Raw genomic sequence first — 11,444 nt, forward strand, 5'->3', positions numbered from 1 at the left:
CACTCAGGCTTTCTTCACAGTCCAACTCTCACATCCATACATGACCACAGGAAAAACCATAGCCTTGAATAGACGGACCTTTGTTGGCAAAGTAATGTCTCTGCTTTTGAATATGCTATCTAGGTTGCTCATAACTTTTCTTCCAAGGAGTAAGCGTCTTTTAATTTCATGGCTGCAGTCACCATCTGCAGTGATTTTGGAGCCCAGAAAAATAAAGTCTGACACTGTTTCCACTGTTTCCCCATCTACTTGTCATGAAGTGATGGGACCAGATGCCATGATCTTTGTTTTCTGAATGTTGAGTTTTAAGCCAACTTTTTCACTCTCCTCTTTCACCTTCATCAAGAGGCTTTTTAGTTCCTCTTCACTTTCTGCCATAAGGGTAGTATCATCTGCATATCTGAGATTACTGATATTTCTCCCAGCAATCTTGATTCCAGCTTGTGCTTCTTCCAGCACAGTGTTTCTCATGATGTACTCTGCATATAAGTTAAGTAAGCAGGGTGACAATATACAGCCTTGATGTACTCCTTTTCCTGTTAGGATTTAAAGGTTATATTTAAGACAAAAATTGTATTCAATAGTTAAAAATGGAAATCGAAGACCAACATAGAATTATAACAAGAAAACAAATATGTTTAAATAAATCATATTTGAATAAAGTGTTCAAACACACAATGTTCAGGGTGGGGGAAAGTATCTTCTACAATAAAACTTACCTCAGAGCAGGCCAAATGTCTGACATTGGTGAACCAATTGACGTGAGCACGACAATGATCGAACGCGTGAATGAGCTCGTGGGTGACCACTCTGTTCATGTGGGCCTGATTACGGATATTATTCTGACACAGAACAATCTAAGAGGCACCAAAATGAGAGAAGTTCAGTTATTTCTAAGAGCTACTCTCATTTCATAAGATTCCACCTTCACTCTCACCTGAGGGGGCTCACTGCATGGAAAGCCTCACTTATTCTTCTCTATCGAGCCCACACCCACCCCACCATCAAGGCCCAGTCTTCTCCATACATGCCAGGAAGCCTTCCCCAAGGGCTCTCCTCTCCTTGGACTGCACAGCACTTAGTTTAAGGACATTTATTCACATACCATCCTCGCTGGGTGGACTGCACCACTGTCTTGGACTCTTAATAATATTTAACCATGGACGGTGGAATGAGGCAGAGATTCAAATTCCAGCCCCACTCCTTACTAAGTCAGTGACCTTGGGCAAGTTTCTTAAGCTTTATGTGCCTCAGTTTCCTCAACTATTAAAAGGAGATGACTTACATTACCTACCTCATAAAACTGTGAGAATTAAATGAGAATATATGTAAAATGCTTCTTATCAAGTTTCTGAATGAGCAATGAATCAACAATGCATGACCACACTGTCCCATTCTACTAGAATTGCCAGGAAAAGTCCTCAGAAAGACCTTCAGAAAGAAGTGCAAAAAGCCAACAGCACACTGAACAGGAGGACCCTATAAGAATAACAAAGACATGAGGGGTCCTAATAATAATAGTTTCTACTTACTGCGTACTTACTATGTGCCAGACACTGGGACATGTCCCAGGTATTTTATATACATTCATTCAGCATTCAGTTTATTCAACTAATATTTATCAAGACCTATTAGATTTACAGTCTACAAATGGAGATAGAAATTAATCAAATATTTACCAAAATGCTTGAGCACATGCAATAACAGCTGTTATGAGTACATACAATGGAGTACCAGACCTGATCTGCAGAGTTGGGAAGTGGTTCTCTGCAGAAGGAATGTTAAAACTGGGATCTAATGGATGGATGAACAGGAGTTAAATTGGAGGAGAGGGGAAGGGAGCATTTCAGAGACAGAATAATACACGCAAAGGCTAGGGGGAGGGTCGAAGGACAAGAATGTTTGAGAAGGTGAAGGTAGGCCTATAGGACTGAAGCACAAAGTTGGAGGTGGTAGGCATGAGGTAGGGCTGGTGAGGTCATCAGGGCCAAGTCACTCTTTATCCTGACAGCAATGGGAAGTCACTGACAGGGAACAGTGAAACAGGGGGTGTTTTATTTTGCTTTCATCCTTTTGACCACAGTTGGAAAAACAGGCATAAGATGATCCAAACTGGATGCAGAGAGACTAACTGAATGAGAATAAAGTATTCTAGGCAACAGATAATAGTGCCCGAGCTAGGGTGGTGGAAGCCTAAAAGGTATTTAGGAGGTAGATTGCACAAAATGTGGTGCTGGATAGAAAAGGAGAAGGGAATCAGAGGTATCAACGATGACCCCTAAAGTTCTAGCTTGGGTAACAGGATGGATGGTGGTACCATTCACTGATATATGCAAAACTAAAAGACCAGGTTGGGTGGAGATGGAGGATGGTAAAAATCATCAGTTTGGATTTGGACATGTAAGGTCTGAGATGCCTTTAAAACTTGCAAGTGTAGGTGTGCAGTGAACACTCGGCTCTACGGATGTGGAGTTCAAGACAGAGTTCTGACCTAGCAAAACAAATGAGATCACCTTGGCAGAGTGCCGGAAAGAAAAGAAGGGGCTGTAACACTCTGGATTAAGGGACCTCAACATTTAAGGGCTGGTACAGGAAGCTGAGCTACCAAAGGAGCAACCGCAGGAGTGCTGCATACCGGAAACCATGGCAAGGAAAGCGGCATTAGCTGTTCAAGTCAAGTGAATGCATGAGATGTGAGCCAGCAATCCACTCTAGGCAGAGACCCTATAATAACTCCTGCCTGTGTGCTTCAGGAGAGAAAGTGAGGAATTCACAGCAGCATTGCTTATAACAATACAGTTGGAAATGACATTACAGAGAGTAAACTCTACTACAGACATCAAATCAGATCAGATCAGTTGCTCAGTTGTGTCCGACTCTTTGCAACCCCATGAATCGCAGCACACCAGGCCTCCCTGTTCATCACCAACTCCAGGAGTTCACTCAGACTCACATCCATCGAGTCAGTGATGCCATCCAGCCATCTCATCTTCTGTCATCCCCTTCTCCTCTTGCCCCCAATCCCTCCCAGCATCAGGGTCTTTTCCAATGAGTCAACTCTTCGCATGAGGTGGCCAAAGTACTGGAGTTTCAGCTTTAGCATCATTCCTTCCAAAGAAATCCCAGGGCTGATCTCCTTCAGAATGGACTGGTTGGATCTAATGGCAGTCCAAGGGACTCTCAAGAGTCTTCTCCAACACCACAGTTCAAAAGCATCAATTCTTCGGCGCTCAGCTTTCTTCACAGTCTGACTCTCACATCCATACATGACCACAGGAAAAACCATAGCCTTGACTAGATGGACCTTTGTTGGCAAAGTAATGTCTCTGCTTTTGAATATGCTATCTAGGGTTGGTCATAACTTTCCTTCCAAGGAGTAAGCGTCTTTTGATTTCATGGCTGCAGTCACCATCTGCAGTGATTTTGGAGCCCAGAAAAATAAAGTCTGACACTGTTTCCACTGCTCCCCCATCTATTTCCTATGAAGTGATGGGACAGGATGCCATGATCTTCGTTTTCTGAATGTTGAGCTTTACGCCAACTTTTTCACTCTCCACTTTCACTTTCATCAAGAGGCTTTTTAGTTCCTCTTCACTTTCTGCCATAAGGGTGGTGTCATCTGCATATCTGAGGTTATTGATATTTCTCCTGGCAATCTTGATTCCAGTTTGTGTTTCTTCCAGTCCAGCGTTTCTCATGATGTACTCTGCATAGAAGTTAAATAAACAGGGTGACAATATACAGCCTTGACGTACTCCTAACTGTTGCTTCCTGACCTGCATACAAATTTCTCAAGAGGCAGATCAGGTGGTCTGGTATTCCCATCTCTTTCAGAATTTTCCAGTTTATTGTGATCCACACAGTCAAACGCTTTGGCATAGTCAATAAAGCAGAAATAGATGCTTTTATGGAACTCTCTTGCTTTTTCCATGATCCAGCGGATGTTGGCAAGTTGATCTCTGGTTTCTCTGCCTTTTCTAAAACCAGCTTGAACATCAGGAAGTTCACGGTTCACATATTGCTGAAGCCTGGCTTGGAGAATTTTGAGCATTACTTTACTAGCGTGTGAGATGAGTGCAATTGTGAGGTAGTTTGAGCATTCTTTGGCATTGCCTTTCTTTGGGATTGGAATGAAAACTGACCTTTTCCAGTCCTGTGGCCACTGCTGAGTTTTCCAAATTTGCTGGCATATTGAGTGCAGCGCTTTCACAGCATCATCTTTCAGGATTTGGAATAACTCAACTGGAATTCTATCACCTCCACTAGCTTTGTTAATAGTGATGCTTTCTAAGGCCCACTTGACTTCACATTCCAGGATGTCTGGCTCTAGGTCAGTGATCACACCATTGTGATTATCTGGGTCGTGAAGATCTTTTTTGTACAGTTCTTCTGTGTATTCTTGCCATCTCTTCTTAATACCTTCTGCTTCTGTTAGGTCCATACCATTTCTGTCCTTTATTGAGCCCATCTTTGCATGAAATGTTTCTTTGGTATCTCGGATTTTCTTGAAGAGATCTCTAGTCTTTCCCATTCTGTTGTTTTCCTCTATTTCTTTGCACTGATCGCTGAAGAAGGCTTTCTTATCTCTTCTTGCTATTCTTTGGAACTCTGCATTCAGATGTTTATATCTTTCCTTTTCTCCTTTGCTTTTCGCTTCTCTTCTTTTCACAGCTATTTGTAAAGCCCCCCAGACAGCCATTTTGCCTTTTTGCATTTCTTTTCCATGGGGATGGTCTTGATCCCTGTCTCCTGTACAATGTCACGAACCTCATTCCATAGTTCATCAGGCACTCTATCTATCAGATCTAGGCCCTTAAATCTATTTCTCACTTCCACTGTATAATCATAAGGGATTTGATTTGGAATAATATACACAACAGTGACACTAAATAAACCAGGGATGCATACAAGACAGAAGAATCTCACAATGTTGTACAGAAGAATTAAGTTACAGAGGACTATATCCTGTATAATTCCATAAAATGACAGAGTATTACATATGACCCCAAGTATATATAAAGCTTAAAAGCAGGCAACAAAGGACTTTCCTGGTGGTCCAGTGGCTAAGACTCCACGCTCCCAGTGCAGGGGTCCGGGGTTTGATCCATGTTCAGGGAACTAGATCCCACATTCCACAGCCAAAGGTTTTATGTGCTGTGACTAAAGACCCCACATTTTGCAATGAAGATGAAAGATCTCACTTACCACAACTAAGACCTGGTGCAGCCAAATAAATAACTTTTTTTTAAACTTTTTTAAAAGCAGGCAACTACACAACACAATGTTTCACTATATACACAGATGTTAAAACCATTCAGACAAGCAGGGAATGATTATTACGAAAGTCAAAAATAAGGAAGGGGGGCTATGATCCAAGAAGGGACACACAGGCTTCTAAAGTCCCAGCAGGGTTTTATTTCTCAAATCTGTGTGGCAGTTATACAGATGTTAATTTTATTATTATGACGTAAAGCATACATATAGGTTTGTTATTCTTCTGTATGAATGAGTTACTTCACAACAAAAATTTTAATTAAAAAGAAAAAGAGTTCCCAATTGTGTATAACACTGCTGAGAAATAAGATGAAGATTCAAAAGGTGTACTCTATTTAACCCCAAAAGGGAATGAACTCACCAGGACCCACCTGGAGAGCTATAGGTGTTACAGTTATCAATTTACAAATGAGGAAAGGATAAGAAAACTGTAGTACATATACACAATGGAATACTACTCAGCCATTAAAAAGAATGCATTTGAATGAGTTCTAAAGAGGTGGATGAAACTGGAGTCTATTATACAGCGTGAAGTAAGTCAGAAAGAAAAACACCAATACAGTATACTGATGCATATATATGGAATTTAGAAAGACGGTAACAATGACCCTATATGCGAGACAACAAAAGACACACAGATGTAAAGAACAGTCTTTTGGACTCTGTGGGAGAAGGTGAGGGTGGGATGATTTGAAATAATAGCATTGAAACATGTATATTATCATATGTGAAACAGATCGCCAGCCCAGGTTCGATGCATGATATAGGGTGCTCAGGGCTGGTGCACTGGGATGACCCTGAGGGACTGGGATGCGGAGGGAGGTGGGAGGGGGGTTCAGGATGGGGAACACATGTACACCCATGGCTGATTCAAGTCAGTGTATGGCAAAAACCACTACAGTATTGTAAAGTAATTAGCCTCCAATTAAAATAAATAAATTAATTTTTTTAATTTACAAATGAGGAAACTGAGAATAAAATAAATAACTTGCCCAAGCCCCACAGCTAATAAGCAGGGGAATAAGGATTTGAACTCAAAGTCTATCTGAGTCCAAAACTCAGACACCTCACCCCTCTACTATGTTGCTCTTTCCATGATCTCCCTGCAACAGCTATAAATAACCAAAATACACATAACGTCCCCTAGCAGGAAACAATTAAATGTAGTTAAGTGTGTTATATACTCATGATGGAATCAGTGACATATAACACTTATATTTACCCTCATCACATGACATATCCATCTACCACCTCGAGACTCTGTCAGAACCCCCCACTGACTTAAAACTAGCATGTTGACTTGAGTGTACTTTACAAGAGAAATCTCATTTAATTCTCATAACCGTTCTGTGAGATAAATACAATCACTACCCATATATTACAGATGAGAAAACTCACTCTCCTTATCAAAAATTCTCAAAGATGCATCATTTCCCACTGTGTAAAGATGAAACTCTTAATCCTGACATTCAAAGCCTCCCACCATATAGCAGCTGAACTGCACAACATCCCCTATGGTAACCACACCCACCTCCAAGAATTTAACCTGCCTCAAATTCTATCATTGTCTGCATTCATGTCTTGTCTCCCCTGTGAGACGTGAGGACCTTAAGGGTCAGAATCGCCACTAACTCATTTTTTTTTAATCCTGCACAAAGTCTACCAAGTAGAATGCCTGGCATGTGGAAGGCACTCAGCAAACATGAGGAGAACTGGAGGAAAGAAAACAACTGGGTAAAACGCCTACCTGAGACACTGAAGAGTCAAAACCTCCACTGACATTTCCATTACAATCTTCACAAGAAAAGTGTCTGTCTTTGTTAACAGCACTAGAAGGCAAGAATGGATTAAAGAGACCACGTCCAGAAGCAGTGTCCATGGGGCACAGCCGTGGGCCAGGAGACCCGGATCACCCACATCTCCACCACTGCCACACAGGACACCTCGGGAAAGCACCTGAACACCTTCAGCACTTAGTTCTCTCGTCTGTAAAATAAGGAAACTGTCTTTGCAAAATCGATCCCAGTTCAAATGCTATGCCGTGAGTCCATAAAGCATTGGCTCGACTAATGAAGACCACATTGGAAATATGCTGGGGTTTCTGCCCTCGGGCCAGAATGTTAAGAAGGGGAGCTCAGAAGTCACTTTTTCTGATCCCCTCAAAGTTGAACAACACCCGGAAGGCTACTGCATGCATAACAAACTGAGACTTCGTCTCTATTAAGGATAATGCTGAGACTGGCATAGTGAAAAAACCAGGTTTGGTAATTAGTTACGATAAAGATTTTTAGTATTGTCTTTACTAAATACCTGAGGTGAATGGTGGAGCCAGAGATGTGGAGTTAGGGCAGAAGAGGTCCGGAGAGAACAAGGCCTGCCTGGAGAGAATGCGGCCAACCACCACCAGCACCACCTACCATATGGAAAGGGCTTTGTGGCCTGAAGTGAAAAATCCGAAGTAGTTCCAGTTTGTGGGGGATGGGGGAGAAAGGAGTGGTTTGTTTTCAGCAGTCAGAATATAGAGGAGTACTTTAAAAAGATTTACTTACCAACCTGAATGCTTCATGGCATCAAGTAGAAGTTTGACATATGGATCTAGAAAGATATTGATTCAATTACATATGGTAATTGGAAAAAAACAGCAGCAATTAAATTATCCAAATATTATAAAAGAAAAAAATACCTCTCAAATCTTAGTGAAGTAATACTAATATCTAATTTTAAGTAACACTAATCAGTAATTAGTAATAATTTAAGTAATATTAATATCTTAAAATTGATTAAAAAATAAATACAAAAAGATAAGCTTAAATTAACATAACAGCAGGTCTTTAATGAAATGAAACACTCACAGAAATACCAAAATGTTCCATCAAACATCTTAGATAATATCAAATGTTTCTCAGTTAAATGCTCAAACACAATGTGTTAAAATATATACCAAAAGACATGTACAAAATATACCAACATGACTGTGGTCATAGCCACAGAAATGAACAGCAGCACAGTATCCAGATTAGAGGAAGGCAGTAAGTGGCCCCACTGTGGTCTGCCCTCATCTGTACACAGCATCCCATTCTGAGTACCACACTCTAAACAGGGCCTGCCAACCAAAGCTGTTCCACAGGGGAAGGTGACTGGAATAGTTCAGGGCTTTGTTCCACAGGAAGCAAGAAAGGGATTTGTAGATTTGGAAAGGAGAAAGAAGATATACAGATGGCCAACAGGCACATGCAAAGAGGTTCAACATCTCTAGCTATTAACAAAATGCAAATCAAAACTACAATGAGATACCACCTCACACCAGTCCGAATGGCTATCATCAAAAAATCCACAAACAACAAATGGTGGAGAGGGTGTGGAGAAAAGGGAACCCTCCTACACCGTTGATGGGAATGTAAATTGCTACAGCCGCCATGGAGAACAGTACAGACGTTCCCTAAAAACCTAAAAATCGAGCTACCACATGACCCGGCAATCCCACTCCAGGGCACACATCTGGAGAAAACCATGTTCCAAAAGGATTCATGTATCCCAATGTTCATTGTAGCACTGTTTACAAGAGCCAAGACATGGAAGCAACCTAAACGTCCATTGAAAAAGGAATGGATAAAGAAGATGTGGTACATATAGACAGTGGAATATTACTCGGCCACTAAAAAGAATGAAATAATGCCATTTGCAGCAACATGGATGGACCTAGAGAGTGTCATACTGAGTAAAGGAAGTTAGAGAAGGAGAAATACCATATGACATCCCTTATATATAGAATCTAAAAAGAAACGATACAGATGAACTTACAAAACAGAAAGAGACTCACAGACAGAAAACAAACTTATGGTTGTGGGGCAGAGTCGGGGTGTGGGAAGGGATAGTTAGGGACTTTGGGAAGGTCATGTACACACTGCTGTATTTAAAATAGATAACCAACAGAAACCTATTGTAGAGTACATGGAACTCTGCTCACTGTTACTTGCCAGCTTCGGTGGGAGGGGAGTTTGGAGGAGAATGCATACATGTATATGTATGGCTGAGTCCCTACGCTGTCCACCTGAAATTACCACAACATTGTTAATAGGTTATACCTCAATACAAAATAAAAAGATTAAAGTTAAAAAAAAAAAAAAGATTTAACTAACACCACAATAATTTCAAGTATCTGAAGGGGTGTCATGTGGGAATAGATTCTGCCAACATTTCTTCAGAGAGCAGAACAAGGACCAAAGGGCAGAAGTTACATGGAGCACATTTCAACTCAGCATGAGAAAAGGTTTTTCCAACAATTACAGCAGTCGGTACAAGGGCCTGGTAGCCTCAAAGGGCTTCAAAGATAACCTGTTCCAACAGAGCTCTAAAACACTCTGGTCAATTGATGGCACAGAGGTTTCTGGTCAGTGATGGGGGTGAAAAGGCCTAGACAACTCCGGAGCCCCCCACCACCGCTTCTAAAGAATCTATGAGCCTGTTAAAATTACAGGAAAATATAAGGAACCCAAGTGCCTCTAACATCAACTTTTCACATAGATGTCCTGTCTGAGAATATAAATGCACAGCAAATTACATGACGTAAGCAAAAAAAAAAAAAGATATTAAGCTTTTCAAATGCTGAAAGCAAAAAACAGGTAAGTAAAAGTATTGTTGGATGAGAAAGTTAGGTACTGGTTACTGCTTTTCTAACCTGACCCCTCTTAAAGAGTGTTAACAGTAAAACAATTATTATTAATAAATTCTACTTAGTGTATATCAAGTATCAGGCACCATACTAAGTGCAGTATTACTGAAGCACCTGAGAGTTTTACAGAACTGAAATGGGTTCAAAAGTCCAGTGTCCTCTTTTAAAAAAAAAAAAAAAATTGCTGGGAGCACATTGGTTTGGTTCTTCAAAGAAGGACCTACAGTATTTAGAATGGATGTGCTTTGGAGAAAAATAAAACAAATGTCTCCCTTGAGGCCTGATCTCTTTCATCACACCCATCCCAGGGATAGGATTTTAAAGCTGCAGGTTGATGCTTTAATACACTAACAGGTTCTCCAGCAGCTTTCCCCTTGGAAGGGTGAAGCAGGTTAATTCCTACTGGGACTCAAGTTCAGCACCTGGCCCTTCTCACTTCCTATCTCAACTCTTGCTCCACTTTTTGGCTCTTCCACTGTAAAAAACAGCTACAGTTTCTTTATTCAGCTCCTGATACACTGGCTCTTTAAACTTATAAAACCTATTCCTCACAACAACCCCAAAAGAGGTACTTTCACCCCTTCCCAACTCCCTTTTCCTTTCCCTGATAAAGACAGACAGGATCAGAGAGTTAAATCACTCTTCCATATGTAACAAGGAAAGGGATCAAAATTTAAACCCACTTCTAAATCTGCAGCCCATGTCCTTTTCACTGCATTCCACTTTGGAACATTTTAAAGGCAGGGTCCCAACTACTCTCTGTATTTGCCCAAAGCAGAATCTAGGAGGCATTTGATACATATTTGCAAAGTAAACACAATGTCATCATTCCCCTCTACTCCCCTTTCTCCTCCCCTGATTCCTGGAGATGCAGGTAATCTCAAGAAGGATGGAAAACTCACTGAGTGGTTGACTTTTGAACTGTCACTGGCCAGCCATAAAACAGTAGTCTTGTTTTGGGACAAACAAGTTTGTCTTTGATTCTCTTAATGTATCTAAAGTAAACTCGGGAAGTCTCAGTTCAGTTGCTCAGTCGTGTCCGACTCTTTGCGACCCCATGAATTGCAGCACGCCAGGCCTCCCAGTCCATCACCAACTCCCGGAGTTCACTCAGACTCACATCCATCGAGTCAGTGATGCCATCCAGCCATCTCATCCTCTGTCGTCCCCTTCTCCTCCTGCCCCCAATCCCTCCCAGCATCAGGGTCTTTTCCAATGAGTCAACTCTTTGCATGAAGTGGCCAAAGTATTGGAGTTTCAGCTTTAGCATCATTCCCTCCAAAGAAATCCCAGGGCTGATCTCCTTCAGAATGGACTGGTTGGATCTCCTTGCAGTCCAAGGGACTCTCAAGAGTCTTCTCCAACACCACAGTTTAAAAGCATCAATTCTTCGGCACTCAGCCTTCTTCACAGTCCAACTCTCACATCCATACATGACCACTGGAAAAACCATAGCCTTGAATAGACGGACCTTTGTTGGCAAAGTAATGTCTCTGCT

The 11,444-nt window shown here is 41.3% G+C and overlaps 1 protein-coding gene across 1 annotated transcript in view; it reads right to left on the minus strand.

Moving 5' to 3' along the window:
* The window catches only part of XRCC6BP1 (XRCC6 binding protein 1), a 23,259-nt gene that overhangs the window by 9,504 nt on the left and 2,311 nt on the right, over positions 1-11,444 (minus strand). Inside the window, exons 2-4 of the mRNA XM_010855209.1 lie at positions 7,824-7,869; positions 7,022-7,103; positions 720-857 (exon numbers count right to left, since the gene is read on the minus strand). Coding sequence (XP_010853511.1) covers positions 720-857; positions 7,022-7,103; positions 7,824-7,869 — 266 coding nt within the window. The remainder of the gene's footprint in view (positions 1-719; positions 858-7,021; positions 7,104-7,823; positions 7,870-11,444) is intronic.

This window comes from Bison bison, unplaced genomic scaffold (assembly GCF_000754665.1).
Source record: "Bison bison bison isolate TAMUID 2011002044 unplaced genomic scaffold, Bison_UMD1.0 scf7180017864359, whole genome shotgun sequence".
NCBI classification, from domain to species: domain Eukaryota; kingdom Metazoa; phylum Chordata; class Mammalia; order Artiodactyla; family Bovidae; genus Bison; species Bison bison.